The sequence below is a fragment of the Drosophila serrata genome, unplaced genomic scaffold (assembly GCF_035046125.1).
Source record: "Drosophila serrata isolate PLE 108 unplaced genomic scaffold, ASM3504612v1 contig_245, whole genome shotgun sequence".
Taxonomy (NCBI): domain Eukaryota; kingdom Metazoa; phylum Arthropoda; class Insecta; order Diptera; family Drosophilidae; genus Drosophila; species Drosophila serrata.
The window spans coordinates 1,163,740-1,179,393 of record NW_028257143.1 but is presented as its reverse complement, the minus strand read 5'-3'; the positions used below and the strand labels follow the sequence as shown (position 1 = coordinate 1,179,393).

The 15,654-nt window shown below is 42.0% G+C and overlaps 2 protein-coding genes across 4 annotated transcripts in view; one reads left to right on the top strand and one right to left on the bottom strand.

Moving 5' to 3' along the window:
- beat-Ib (beaten path Ib) overlaps positions 1–15,654 on the bottom strand; it is a 55,427-nt gene that overhangs the window by 9,032 nt on the left and 30,741 nt on the right. The window contains exon 1 of one of the 3 annotated variants that reach the window (XM_086832045.1): positions 4,181–5,012. The exons of 1 other annotated variant lie outside the window; for it this stretch is intronic. In XM_086832045.1, coding sequence (XP_086688171.1) covers positions 4,181–4,505 — 325 coding nt within the window. In that variant the 5' untranslated portion in view covers positions 4,506–5,012. Of the gene's footprint in view, positions 1–856; positions 1,162–4,180; positions 5,013–15,654 lie in introns of those variants that run through there. One more of the 3 variants, XM_086832046.1, reaches the window with a different exon arrangement.
- LOC110185831 (uncharacterized) lies at positions 5,049–5,743 on the top strand. Its single transcript, XM_020954837.2, is given in 2 exon segments — positions 5,049–5,190; positions 5,326–5,743. Coding segments are annotated over 2 exon segments (279 nt in total). The 5' UTR covers positions 5,049–5,117; the 3' UTR covers positions 5,532–5,743.

The window sequence follows — 15,654 nt, the reverse complement described above, 5'->3', positions numbered from 1 at the left end:
GCCGAATCGCTGGGGAAATGTGTTGTGTAATTGAGTGCGGTGGAAAGCGGAGGGGCGGAGCGGAGGGGCGAATGGGCCAGTTGATAAGCTAACAAATATAGCTACACATGGCACTCACAGCTGGAGCGGGATCGAAGGCCCCTATGAGGTCACAGACTTTCCGAGCGTGATCGCTTCTCTCGCTTTTGTATCTGTATCTGAGCTGCGAGGCACTTGTGCTTCCGATTCTTATTCCAATTCGGATTGCCGCTCTTCAGAGTTGATCATTTATCCAAAATCCCAGGCGTTCAGTGATCTAGTGGCAGCGGGTGTATCTTTTCTTTTTTGAGGTTTGGATACAAATGGATTTCAACTGTGCACTCAAAGAAAACGACTCAATGAGATTTACATAAGAATAAGGAAGAGATGCACTGCGAACAAGTTTGTCAGGCTACCAAAGAATTTTAAATTACTAACCAGGCAAGAGAATGTATACACTTAGTATTAAGTTGAGAAACTTTTAATACAAATTTAAAATATATTCGAATTTGTGTATAAAATGTTTACCTTTAAATATACAAGGTATAGCAATAATAGTACAATAGTACATAAATGTACACGTTAAAATAAAATACCAAACTATCCTTCAAAATAAATGAGACGGTCTTTTTACAAATTGTTCATAAATCAAACCGTTTCATTCTATGATTTTACTAACTGACAATTACTAAATACTGCCATAATTTATTTATTTTATAAATTGTTCTTCATCAAAAAACCCTAAAACCTAAATGCCAACAAAAACTAAAAATTAAATCATGATTATGCCAAAATAAGTACCTAACGAAAGAGGATAAAATACTAGGGAAATTTTTACCTTACTTTCCGCTATAATCCACTTTTATCTTTCAGTGTTCTTAACGTTTAAACAAATTATTCAAAAGCTCAACGGTGAGTGCTAATAAGCAAATTAACCAAATGCCAGACGCGGCGATTCAATATTTTGTATTAACATTGTACACGGCAAAAGCAAACAATAAATACACACATGTTTTATCTGCGCGTATACACACTGTGCGTGTGTGCGATTGAGTGTGTTTGTGTGTGTGTGTGTGTGTGAGTATCGTACATGTATTGGGCGGACATGCACACAATGGCACTTATCGAAGAGCGAGAGTGACTGAAAAGGCACAACGCTTCGCTCACTCGCCTACGAAAGCTGCTCGCCTATTCGAATTAGTACAAAATAATACCGTATTTCCTAGAAACTTACGGATTTACCGCTACGCCGTGTCTTCATCATTAAAGGAGGCAGCAAGACAGAGAAGGAGAGATAGAGATAGAGCGAGTGGGAGGGAGATACAAACACGGAGAGCACCAACAAGAGAAGGGCAATTTAGTCCGTTTAATTCCATTACTCATACGCCCCGTGATCCGCAGAGTTTCGGAATCACAATGGAACAAGTAGCTGTCGCAGCGTGTGTACGGGTTTTTATTTTGTATTTTGTTTAAGTAAATTTAACAGCACACCGCATGAAAAAGTTTAAAACATTTTAAATAGTTTGCTAATTGAACAGGGGACCAGCACGTGGGAAATAGCCAATGGTTGCACCAGAAAACGTAAACAAAATTCCCGGTCAGCGAGTTGAATTTCACATTCTTGTCAGCGGCGTATCTGTGTGCTTTGTTTTATTTTTGGTAAAAATTACGCGTCACCAGTAGCGAAAAAAACCCCAGCTATCAAACACCAATGCTTCCCACCCGATTATAAGCCTGATTTATTGGTCTTATATTTATTTTGGCTAATGTCAATCATTTTGATTTGAATTTAATTGTACAATTTAAAAACTACAGATATAAGTTCTTGAATATTTTTGATCTAAGTTATCCACGCAGTGTTTTTAAACACATTTATTTTCACAAGTTTCACTACAAAATGGTGAAGGGCCTTCACTAACATATGATGCCTACTTTTTGGGAGATTTTTATTTTTAGGAACTTGCCTAAAACTATGCCATATTTAAAAATATAGTTCCATTCCGACAACCCTCGTCTGCTAACCTAAGCCTTGATTCTTAGAAAAATACGTGTTTAATTTAATTGGTTTTCATGGCAATTACTACTCTGTGTATGTATGGAAATAATTCGCTTTCAATCTAGTTCAAGTAATAATGCAAACTGGCGAAGAGGACGGATGAAGCGATAATCAATATAATCTTCTAATTATACATATTTATGTGCTTGTTTTTGCTTTGTTTTCGATGCATAGGATTGCAAAGTTTGTCCCAAGCATAAATCAATGGAACTATAAGTAATTATTGCAGATATTTTAGTGTGTCACAGATCAAGTCATTGAAAATTGATAGGCAAAGTGAGGACATGAACATTAAAATCAATATTTTCTCTTTTATTTGTGTAAGAATAACGGTAATGAATCAAGCAGTAAGTACGAAACACCATTTTTATTCCCAAAAATCTGAATAATCACAACAAACTGTGATCGGAAATAAGGAGAAGGGAAATCTGAAGGACGATCCAATATAAGTAATAACATCATCCCCCCAACGAGATTCTTATTAATCAGAAATGTTTTTATCCCACAGAAAACAAGGCTCTTTGTCCGTGGAAAGGGCCGAAATGTGGCTGCTGTGTAAATGAAAGCACATTGAGCTGAATAAGTTGCTTGACATCCGCCGCTGGCATCTCGACTTTCCACGTTATTTCCGGAAAAATCACGTGTAAGCTGGGACCGGCAACAAAGGTGAGACACCTCCGTCAGCTGCCCTCGTCATCCGCAATGCTCCGGGGCTACTTTACAGGGTGTCAGGTGAGCCGGCAGGTGAGTGGTTGGTTGGTTGGCTACCAAAGGAGATAGGGATGCGGACGGGTGAAACCGTGGGTGCCTGGTCATGCTGCCTGTTGCACTTTTTGCACATAATCATGTCACATAAACGGACGACAGGCCAGGATATGAACAACAAGCTGCCGCTGCCGTTGCCGTTCCCTTTTGGTCCTTTCATCCTGGCGACAGGTGACGCTTGGCTTTAGATGGCCTTTAAAAAAAAAGGGAGAAAACCGAGGTGCCTTCCAACTTATTTCACCAGCTGTATCCTCAACCCCCTTTTCACTTTATGTTTATGTTGTGTGTTGTGGGCTGTGACGTTGGCCACTGACACTTGGCTCCCGCTCCTGCTCCTGCCGCCTTTCCTGCTCCGGCCCAGGTCCTGTCGCCTGTCTCGTACTCTGCACAAGCGGATGTGACCTGGACACCTGGAAGTCTGGACACGCCGGGTGTTAAAATAACAGGCACCGAACATATTGACTTTTAAAATAAGCATTATGGCGGTAAATTTTTATGAAGCCCCTCCGCCTTCCTGTGTGCGCTGTGTGCGCCAGACAGCTGAGTGATTTATATATATTGTTTAATATTATTATGGCTGGCAGGTGGCCATTCGGCTTTGCTTTCGCTTCGCTTCGCCTTGGCCCTGTTCCGGCCGACGGATGTGCAAAATGCGAAAAATTGAGCACATTACAAGCTCCGACTGTGACTCCATCGTCTGCTTCTCGAGCTCTGTGTCCATGCCAAGTCAGTGTCCTGCTAGGTCCAGGCCCTGCCCATGTCCAAGTCCATGTCCATGTCCATGTTCGTGTCCGTGTCCATGTCCTTGTCCACGTGTGGTTGGCAATAATTGTTAAAGTGTGTGGTCGGCTGGGAAAGATGTGGGGCGAATGATGAAGTGGTGGCCCACGGAGGAAGGAAGCCGGCCAGTTTTGCTACCGCTGTCAAGCTCGAGAGGATTGCTCTCGTAAGCCTCGAGAGCAGTTAATGGTAATTGCAATTATCCAGCGAGCTTTATTGGTTAATGAACGAGCACCGGCTTAATGGCACCGGGCCGAGCAAATGATAATGTGCCGGCCAGATTGCCCATCAGAGTCTGGATCTGGAGCTGGAGACGGGGCAATGATCTTAAGATGAAACGGTGAGAAAATAATCTCATTCTTAGTATACTTAAGTTGGCATACACAAAACGAAGATAATATCTTTGGAAGAGAAATTGAGTAGTTCAATAGTTTATACATTTAGGTAAGTGCATTCCCTTATTATCCATGTCGTTTTAGTTTGATAGTTTTAAGTAGTTTGATTTATAAAGACCGATATGTACAAGTACTCTCATATATTTTTCGTTAAATGTTCGCCTACATTTAGCAGAAACTCTCCCGATTATTTTTGGTCCTTCGAGCAGGTTTTGCACTTTACTCCTTTGACATTTTTTAAATAAATCACATTGAAAATAATTCCTTTCCGTGCTTAAATAATCCCAGACACAGGCAAATCCATATTCAATTGAATTGGGGGATGCGTTAAACCGAAATGCGCTACTAAAAACGATATTAATGCATTGCCGGAGCTGCATAAATGGTTCTGGGGGGAAATTAATTAATAAATAAATAAATGTGTCCACAATTAATTTCCATTTTGTGTGACGCCCGTTTCTTTTTCGTTGCCATTTCCCGATTGATTGCATTTTAAATGTGTTTGCTCAGCACAGCCTCGTCCTTCGTGGCGAATTTTACACGCCACCCAAAAATTAATCGGCGTTTTTACAACATTTTTTATTTTGCTGCCTGCCCTCAGGCAACACTGTTCAAATGCATAACTGCTGTTTACTTGCGAGTGTTCAGCCAGATCATTTGGGTAATTATCGTCAGAAAAAACGGTTGGGCTTTTGTGTGAGTAAGGGCTTAAACGGAGTGGCGGCATAATGTCATAGGGAGATTAAAAACATAAAAAATAATATAATCTTAGTAGTTTTTCTTCCTTTAAATACGTCAATTAATGCTTACTCCAACTCAAGCTAACTTCATTTGTCTGTATATAATAATTTTGTTTCAATTAAAATAACCAAATAATGTAACACGATGACAAGATATTACATAGGATATTTGAAACCAAAGGAAATGCTCCACAACCAGAAAAGCCACAAAGTGTAATTGAGGCGTTGCGGTGGCGGCTTCGGTGTTGCCAATTATAATCTACAGGAGGCGAGCTGTGCGATTTCAAAAGGGGGAAACCTGTGAAAGGAGTAGTAGGCCCCACTTTTCCTCTCAGTTCTCGGCTTTGAAATTCAATTCAAGAGATGAAATTCAAGTATCAAAAGAAACATCATCAGTTCGACCCAATTAAACACGCGCTTTTGCACTTTGCACGTGGTGAGTAATGAGATGGACTCTTGGACTCTTTTCTAATTAACTAGTGGGTAAAGGTCCTCTACAAATTTATAAAGGATTTTCTTATTTCAATAAGGTATTTTTAGTTCAATATCCATACCATTCTGCTTCCCACAGTTATCGGCAAGGCCTTTCTATACCTGGGAACTCCGCCCCTCTGTCCGCTTCACCAGAGCTGTCCTCTCCTTCAGCTCCACTGCCAATATCTGGGCATCCTTCCCATCTGCAGCCTGTGCTCGTTCCCTGATATCAAGATCCCGGCGAGATGTTTGAGTTCGTGCTCTTCGTGATTCGGCAAGTCACCGGATTCATCTGCCCCATGAAGATCTTCCACGAAATTCAGGAAATGGAGGAGCATCCTAGTGAGTCGGGAGGACTGGGACATCTGGGCGGACATTTGAGATTTGATTCGGCGCCATGACAACCAAATAATTGATTAATGAGGGGGCGGAACGAAACGGAGCGGAGTGGAGCGGAAGCGGTTGGCAATAAAGAGATCTCTCGTTTGTCCCCTTGAGTTGCCCTCGTTACTCGACTCCGATTCGCACATAATTTTCGCATAAATTGTCAAATAATTTAAAGCCCTCCTATTGAGCCAGGAGTCAAGGTAACCTAAGCCTTCAAATGGAATTTATTGCTCCGGCTTAGGCTGAAGTGGGTATCAGAAGGCGGCAGGGCGATGCCGGTGTCTACTATCAGCAGGCATCATTGGGTGTCGTTGAAATGCCAGTAATTGCGTATTAAAATTATACACCGGGGACCATTTGTTTAATGAAATGTAGTCGTGTCTGTGAGCTAATTAGCTTGTCGTTCGCTCGTATTTATGCAAAGTAATTGAAGACGAAACGCCTCTGGGGGCCGAATAGTTCTTGTAATCACTGACAGCACTGGGTGGGATTTTAATTTTCCACTCGACCAGTTGATGATAGAGGAGAGATTATAGAAGCAGCAAAGGCAAAAATTCACTATGACATATCTACAAAAGTTTTCCTGAATATAATTTTAGAAATTATTAAAGCTTGTTCTGTATCTTGGCATTCACTGAATTGATAAAGTTGTCCTAGGACTATTTGGTCCATCTCTAGTTCGCATGCCGTGTCGACCAAGGCGGTGGTCGCACTGCGGAAATTGTCACCTCGCCGCCTGCTTTGCAATTCAAATGTGTCCCCTTTGACCCCGACTGGGTCCCAGCAAAGGTATTTCAATAAGCCGCTCTGAGGTCCGTTGTCCGTTGTCCGTTGTCCGAGTGCAGGGCGAATCGTCAATCGATTGACTCGAAGGCAATTTGTTTGCTTGTCGCATTCGAACTATTCACCCCACTCTCGCACGATGACAAGTTGTTCTAAGCATCTCTGACATGCCACACGGTTCCGCCCTCCTGCGTGTTTTTCCTTCGTCTTTTTGTTTTTTATTGCGCCGCCCCAGCAGTTGACACAATTTGACTTTTGGCTCGAGCGACGCCCCGAACTTTTGAACTAATCTATTTGTATTTGTTTAACTTTGTAGCGATAAAGCTGACATTGTCCTGTGTGTCTGCCTGCGTGTGTGTAGAGACAGGTGCTGGGTTTGGGGTGGAGCCAGGTGATGCAGGTCGCTGAGGTCGAGGTTTTTACCCTCCATGTTTTCCTTACCCCTTGGAGAAAATCAAGTGGATTATGATTGCGACAACCCAAAACCGTTGTAAAAAACCAATAGCAAATAATGATGGCTTTGAGAACTTTATTTGATTTGAAAACCAAAATATAAAGACAAGTTGGAAGGTATTGTTGAAGAAAGTGTGGTTTCTAGTTAGAGAAATTTCAGTTCCAAGTCACAAACATTAAACTTTAACCGTTTAAGATACTTTCGCCTCATGACGTACGTAGCTGCCCAGCCATATAATCGCAATTGCATTAACGATAGATATAGCATTGCTTTCTGAAGCCTTTGCCAATTATGAGGATATCTGAGTCGAGTCCCCTGCCCTCTGTTGTCATTAATACCGCAAATTAGCCCGGCAAAAGGAGGGCGAGGGGAAGTCGAGCTCCACTAATAACTTCTACTTGCGTAAACAGCCCGTAAACCAATTTCTCCCGGCTGTGCTTTCATTAGCGCTGCCTGAATGGCCAAAGCCCCTGATTCTCTCATTCTCACCACTCTGCCCCCTTGAAGTCCTTGGCCCCCCAGCGTCGTCCTTGGCCCGGCTAAACGATTATTGGACTGGCAACATGAGTGTGTGGATCCGGGCGCGTCCAGGTCCCGTAGAGTAGTTGAGGCTGCCACTGCCCAACTGATTGCCAGATTTGTTAATTATGCACGTTATAATTAATGTTCTCTGCCGTGGCTCCACCCGCCCCACCCACCACACACGGCTACAGCTGCCGCCCACAACCGTCTCACACTTGTCCCGGCTAATTGTCAATAAATTTGCGAGCTCAAAATATCATTTCGAACCTCGCCGACGCCGCTGTCATGCTGGCTGTCAGTTGTGCTTAATGCTTAAATGAAATCTAATCACGTTCTAATTTCAGTTAAGTGTGACAGCGAATTGTGCGACCCGCCGACCCGTCCTAGGACCCTGACCCCTGACTCCTGGCTCCTCGTCTTATCCCTGTCCCGCCAGTTTCCGTTTCCGTTTATCGTCTGCTTGTATTCCATTTCCGGTGGAATGGTCTCACACTTCTGGTTTTTCTTGGCGTGCTTCCAGTAGCTAGATTTTGCATTCCATAAAGAGGTTCAAGGTGAAAATCAAGGATACAGGTTTTTTTTAAGTAGTCTGATCATTCAATATTATTAACTAATATTAAGGAAGTTAATTAATCATTTTCTCTGTATCTTATACACTATATAATCATGTTTTGTTTTCTGCTCATCATTAGGAATAATCCCGATTTTCCCGTCTGACGGAAAAGTTCCAAAAAATTGCGCAACTGGCGTTTGGTGCTTCCACGACCGCAGCTCCCATCACTGCATGTTTCATAACTTTTCATTTGAAAATGATGCCGGAGGGGCCGCCGAAACTATTTCGTTTTCAAATTAGCAAACGGTTTTCCCTTCGAAAATCTAGTTAATTAGCGCTCAACAACAAACAACTCCGGGGAGGAACAACAGCAACAGCAGCATCATCGCTATCATCATCATCATCATCAGAGGCATAGTCATCATCGTCATTGAGAGCAGTCGCAGAACTTTTTCGGAAAACGAAAACGAAAATAGTTGAAAAACTGGGAAAGCCACCCGCCCGCCCACTTCCCTGCCTTCCACGGGCCACCAAAAAGTATGCAATGCAAGAGAGTGCTCGTGAATTAAGCAATTAGCCAACTCCGGAGCAGGGCAGCCAAAGAAAAAGGCAGAATAAAAACGCCGAATGGCGAATTAGCCGGCATTGGAGCGGCTCCGCCTATATTGCAGCCAGAGTGTGACGTGGCCCCAACGCCTGCTAATTGACCAATATTGCCGTCTTCGCATCATCGGCGGATCGAATCGAATCGAATCGAATCCCTGACATTGGTCTCGGTATTGGTTTCGTCCCGGCATTGGCATGGTAATTGCAATCGCAGGAATTCCACAGCCACTCCAAGGACAACGATACTGTGCGGGGACAAGGCATAAATACGGCCAATAAATTGAATTTATTTCAGCCAGCTACCAATTCCAATTTTGAGCATTAGCTGCCCTTTCTTTTGGTTCTGTCGGGTAGAGTTTGCTGATATTTTTATCAGCATAATACTTTTACAGGATTGGTGTATTAAGTTAATTCTTATATAAAGTAAAGTAAATTAAGTTTACTCCTTGTTTTTAAAGTTTCCCCTAGGTTTCACATTTTCAATCATTCTTCAGAATCTTATATCTTATATCAAGACGTATAGTGCTTATATAATAAGCCACTTTCTCATAAAGACATTCATAACTTTATTGACTTTTATTCCCATCATAGAGTATGTGGCATTCGCCTTTGGGCCAACGAATTCTCAGCTTCCCTTTTGTCGACTGCTTTTTGGCACATTGCTTATTGATTATTTTTACTAATTTATGTGCTAATAAAATTGTCAATTTGTATGCGTGCAGCGCCGTTTCGAATTGAGGCGAATTCCATTGCTGCGAGTGGCTGCGATGTCCTGCAAGGAGGCGGTCTGAGGACGGGAGGGGGTGTGGCCCGGCTGACAGGACCATTAGACTTAAGTGTCTGCTGTTGGCCAGGCCAGGCCAGGCCCTGCTCCCCTCTCTCCGCTACCACTCCTCTCCACTCCACTCCATCTTTGGCCAACAACTGAGGGCATCCTGCCAAAGGCGCTCACAAACGACGCTGCAGGACATTTCTGGTAATGATTTTCCGTCGCGTTAAGGACCCGGCTTTGGCTTTAGTTTCAGATTTGCGCTTTGTCCGCGGACAAGGGAAATCTCAACCATTCCGTCCCTGCCGTTGGACTGGCTTATTATGCCGCATTTGAGTTTAAATACGGCCGCAAGGATTTACCCGATTGCCTTGGGGCTATTGATAATCTTTTGCAGCGAGCGATTGGCTCAGTATTTATGCAAATGTTCTGGAGAATTATGGCAAGTCTGGAAATTGAATGAGAAATGAACTGGCTTCCCCTTGGATGGGACAAAGGATAAGGTTGAGGTAAGCCCCGAACCCAGGTTGCCACTTGAGAGTTTCGAATTAAATTCAATTTCAAGGAAACAACAATTTGTTTAATTACTTTTTCTCATTTTGCTTTAAGAAAGTGAAACTGCTGGTAAGATATTTTAATGTGTAATTAGAAAGGATTTAGTGAGTAACTCTAAGATTTATCTATATCCATTCTATACAAGAGATTTCTTTACACAACTGATTAAGGGAAACCCGCTAATTTAGACAGGCTTAATTTGCAAAACCTCTTCGGCTTCGAATTGGGAACTTCATCTCGAAAAACTCTGCCTACCTTCCTCTCTTCGGGAATAAACAATATTTTCGCACATTTCCCCAAAGTACCCATTTCCACTTAGCAACCTTTCTGGCCCTCTCCAGAAACAGCAAGGCTTTTACGGCATTCGGGCCATTCTCGGCGGTAAAAGGTGGGAAAATGGGTGGCAAAGATACCCCTTGAGCGAGCCACTTGATGATGAAGACATTTTGCCCGCTAAAAAATCGTATTTACAACATAATTTACGCTTAAAGCGGCGAAGGATCCATGGTGTGATGGAATGCTGGCAGTGAAGGTGAAGGGATGCGAATCGCCCATTCAGAGTGCCGCCACTCAAGTGCCACTTTGCCATAGTTGTCCCAGGCTCCGCTCCGGCAGAAATAGCACAATTTTATGGCCTTTAATGGCAAACTTTTAGTGGTCAATGCAATGGCTGCCACAACAACATCGAGGCTCCCGCCAAGAAAGAGCAAGCTGACCCGGCAAAATGACGGACAAACTCCGACTACGGCGAGTTTCCTACTCCGCCGCCGCTCGTTCGTCATGTTAAATTATGTAAAAATATAATATTCTTGAACAAGGCACGCCAAGGAAGTGGCAGCAAGGATGGTGAAAATTGTATTACACGGAGTCAAGTCGAGTTCTGCACTCGCTGCTGTTTTCCGCTTTCAGCCTTTTGATGTCGTTGCGCGAAAATTGAATAAAAATAAAATTGTAATGCGTTTTCACTGCGGCAGGCGGGCGGTGAGTTTGCGGTTGAGAGCTGAATGAAATGGGAATTAAAGGAAATTTTGTAAATTAATGAGATGTTAAGCGAGTGCCGCAGACGCACAAATTTGACGTAATTAAAAACGGGTCTCATCTCATCCAGAAGTAGACGTGGAATGGCGAATACTCTAGTATACCAGATACTTTGCTCATGTTTTGGATATAGAGAATAAAAATACATTAATTTCCGAATTTACAATTGAATAAATAGGTAAATGGGTGGATATTTCTCATTCTGTTACGAGCATTGTTCGATTGTTTATCATAAACCATATTGCTTCTGGTAAATATACAGACGATTAATATCATTTGTTTGACTTTTGATAAAAGTATAATCATAAATTATTTAAAAGTGAAATTCGTAAAGGTTCCCCAATCTCCCACTACCTTTTTATTATTTATATTATTTTTATTATTATTATTTTATATTATTTAAGAACCAACTCTTACTTGCCCTTGAATTCATCTCTTACTAAACATATCATGTCTCGTCAAGTATCTTAGTTTAGACAGAAAATCCATTAACGAATCTCATTGGCAAACATGTAAATGTGTCCTATTACTCATCTGAGACGAAATTAATTTATTGCTTGCCAAACAGTGGGCGCCTAATGTTTACTTTCGATCTGCTTGCATTATGCATTACAAATCTGCTAATATATTTGCTGAAATATTAACAGATATCGAGGGGGAGGACGAGAGCAGCTGGACACACTCTCCCCGCCCTATTGACTCTGTGGCCCACACGGATTCCGGCTAATTGTGTCCGAGTTTACTGCGATCCAAGCTGACCCCAAATCGCAGACCAGATACAACCAATTTCGGAACGCACAAAAATTGCCCAATGTCCTGCGTAGAGGAGGAGGAGGCGAAGGCGAAGTGGTCCTGCCACTCAAAGCCAGTCGAATGTGGAACACATGGCGGCAGGGCCCTATTGCTTTTAGCCAAAGCTCGCTGGCTGCTTGTTTATTTGTTTGTTTGACTGATTTGCCGTTGTTTATTTTGATTTCCGGCTCAAATGCTCAGCACTTGGCAGCGGGTGTCCTTGTCGATTTCTACATTGATTGTGTTGTCCCAGCAGGAGTTCGATTTCCTCCTCGGAGCGTGTGTTTGTGCAGCAGCAGATTAGTGTTGACAAACAGGCAAATGGCAAGTGGCAAAGGTGATGGCCTCCTGCTCCATCGAGTCCGGGTAATCCCATAAACACCTCCCCGACTGGAGCCATTTCCGGTAAAAAGGGGGGAGAAGTCTTTGTGTGCCGCTCCCGCTCCGGGAGCATCAAAGGGAATCCTGTCCTGCCGTTGGAAATGGTATTTCGATTGGCCTCGATAAAGAGTTTACTGCGACTTTTTGTCCCGATGCCTTCGGCCGGCACTATTATTTTGCATAAAAAATGCATTAATATGAAATTGATGTATTTGTTCTTTCATATTTTTTCTCGAAGCGTCCCTGTTAATGTGTCACAAAGTCGTAATTCGCGTTTTACTGTTTAACATCAACTGAGCTCAGCTCAGACACGGAATAACTTTTAGTTGTTCGGTAAAAAATGTTTAATATTTCATATTTACGACGATGCTGTTTTTTTTTTTGTTTTTTAACAACGCCTCGTAAACTGCGTAATTCCATGGAATTTATGTTGATAATTTCAATGCAAGTGATTAATTCCTGGCAAAGCAGCTTACACTGACCCGAATCAATGGGGGAATCGCTTGAATAGTTTAGGCTAATGAGTTCAGATTAAAATGGATTTTAGCTATTAAAGATTCACATAGTCCCATAAAACATGGACAATTAAAAAGTAATGAATATTTATGAATAATAAGCATGACAAGAATCAATGGAATTAGTTGTTAATCGATTCAAAATGAATTTGCATTTGCCATCATTTATTTTATTTGTACAGCAAATGAGTTTGAAGAGAACTGTATTTGATCCCATTTTTATTCTGAAGAACTCATATATTACTAAAGCAAGTATGAGCAGATGAAAATAGTAGGTTAAATGGCATCTTGCCTTCTGTTAAAATTAAACTTGTCTGGCAAACAGTAAAAAGCAAATGAAATTAAAATGTAATCATTTCACTTGGACTCTCCTTGCACTTCTGCGGCATTTCTGTGTAAAGGCAAAACCAGTCGCAGACTCATAAAATGTTAATTCAGCTGAAATTATATTGCAGGCTGCTGCATTTTTAGGATTGACTCTGGATACACATTCGTGTGAGCTGTAGCATTGTCCGACGCAGTTTCATTAGGGCTGCAAATGAAAAAGTAATTACAAGCAATTATAAAACGTCTATTTCACACATGCGCCAGCACCCCATTTTGTCTGCAATAAAAAAATATATATAGAAGTGAACCGAGAATTATCGCAAACTTTTGCGAAGCAAACTTTTGCAAGCAATTAAATATATTTGTCACTTCAAAATGGCTGACAAGCCAGGACCTCGCCGAAACCGCAGCAGGATCGAGATCGAGAGGTGCCTGAGGTGGCGGAGGGGCTGTCAAGCATTAAACTGTGCAACATCTCAAAAGCATCGCCTAGGACTCACTCCCGCACCACTCGGCGAATGCAAAGAACCCTCAACCTTAACATAAAGTTGCCCAGTAACTGGCACTCGTGACAAGTTCTACCAAAGTTTTCTTTTCGCCGTCCTGTTGTGCAGCAGTTAACTGCAGTGGTGAAAATTTATAAAGTTTTAATCATGTGGAGCATTAGCAACTCTTTCAGCTTTTGCGGGGCTGTGTGTGCGTGCATCAATCAAGATGTCCTGGAAAAGCAGGCAGTCCTTCTACCGATCATTAATGCAATTCTTTTTGGTTTGTTCAAGTTGATATTTGAATAACAGAAAATATATATAAAAGATTTACTTTTAAAACCTATTTACTTAATATTTTCAGTGATGATTTCTATGGAAATGTGACCGTCCAGTCAGAACTAAAACTCAAAGCTTAGATTCAGAAATAGAAGATAAACTTTACACGGTGAGCATCACCACGAAAAGCTATAAAAAATAAATGATTTTAAGAGAAAATTCTCTAAAAGTATTGTGTGATCAACAGAGGACCTATAAAAACGTACAAAATATAATAATACTAAATAAACCCAATGGATCATATATTTTAATTATTCAAAAGAAGACGCTATACACTGTACTTTTCTCTACTCTTCAAGGTTATCAGATGCAATCGAAGCTACCATAAATCATATAAAGTTCCTAACCAAACTATAGTTGGTAAATGGCAGTAGATGGTCTCGAAAATATAACCATGGTTGGGTCCGACAATGCTTCTCATTTTTCCTAGCTCCATTAGGAGCATTTCGGTTGGCAAAGGGAAACCAGAAGGGACACTCTGGATGCAACCAAGCGGAATCAATTAATCTTTGCTCGCAAACATTTGCCAGTGGCCCCAAGCCGAAAAAACAACGCCGGCATGCTGTCATCTAAGGAGTCCCGGATCCGAGTCCGAGTCCGGGTCCGGGTTCGAGTATGGCTCCGAGTCCGCTCCGAAAATGTGTATCCTGGTGGAGTGGCCGAGCCCCTCCGATGGTGAGTGAAACGTTTCAAGAAACTGCAGCTTGCAGCCATGAAAAATGATAAATTTCACTTTGCCCCGCCGGTCCCCATGCCCTCTACACCCGACATCCCATCCAGGGCCCTGCCTTTCCGATGCTATTTTATTATTTATCAAGCTTATTACGAAAGCAGCAGCGTCCTCCTGGGAGAACGTATCCTTCAGCTGCAACTGTGCAACACTTTGGGAGCGCTGCATTGGGCGGGGATTGCCGCTCGGTTTGATATTGAAAAATTATTGCTTTTTATGAAATAGTGCCATAAATTATTCGTAATACATTAACAATTATTTAGTAGTTGTTTGCCTCTCCGCCGCTGGCCGGCGTCTACTCAAATTTGTGATATATGGCCCGTACTTACTCAAGCGAGTCTCGACACACACAGGAGTGGAAATTAATTTAATTTTGCAATCAATTACCTAAAACGAGAATTAACAGAGAAGACGAAAATGTTAGTAAAGAGAAAAATATATAGGGAATGCATTCTAAATATACCAAAGTGCTATTTAAATCTAATTCTTAATATTTAAAAGGAATCTGAACGGGTAATTATAGAACGTTCAGCATGCTTAATATAATTTTATTAATTTAAAAGAGTCAGACTATCTATATAGATGTTTTTCTTGCAAGAATAACTAAAGTGTATAATAGTTCTCTTGTCCCATTAACAAAGCGCTCACAACTTATTTTGAGCCCAACTACTTGGCTGCAGAGCACCCACATCAGTTTGCAATAAGCCGGAGATTAATCTTGAGCCAGACTTTATGTCACATTATGCTTCCCCTTTTTGGCATATTTACATCGACAAGGGAAGCCATCAGGCGAGTAAACACCTCGAGAGTGGAGCCAGTCTCCTGCCAAGGACACTTTTATTGATTTATCACGTCTGGCGTGAGTTATAATTGGATGGCACGGCAGGATGTGGGAGTTGACGGGGCATCCAGATCCTTCTCCCGTCAAAATGCGAAGTCAGGCCGGAGCCAGTGACGTCTCCTGGGCAGATTTATGGCATCTTTTACGAGTGCCGCTCGACGCCTTTACGATGCCACACCACGGCTCCTTAAAGCCTTTCGGGTGGTGGTGCAAATTGTGTGATTAGCTGCTGAAAGTGTAATTAAATTTCTGAGGCGGCACTTTGAGCCGAGTGATTTATTTGTAAAGCGCCGCATAAGATTGTTTAAATTTATTAATTATGTGTAATTAATTACGGGGCAAAAGTCGG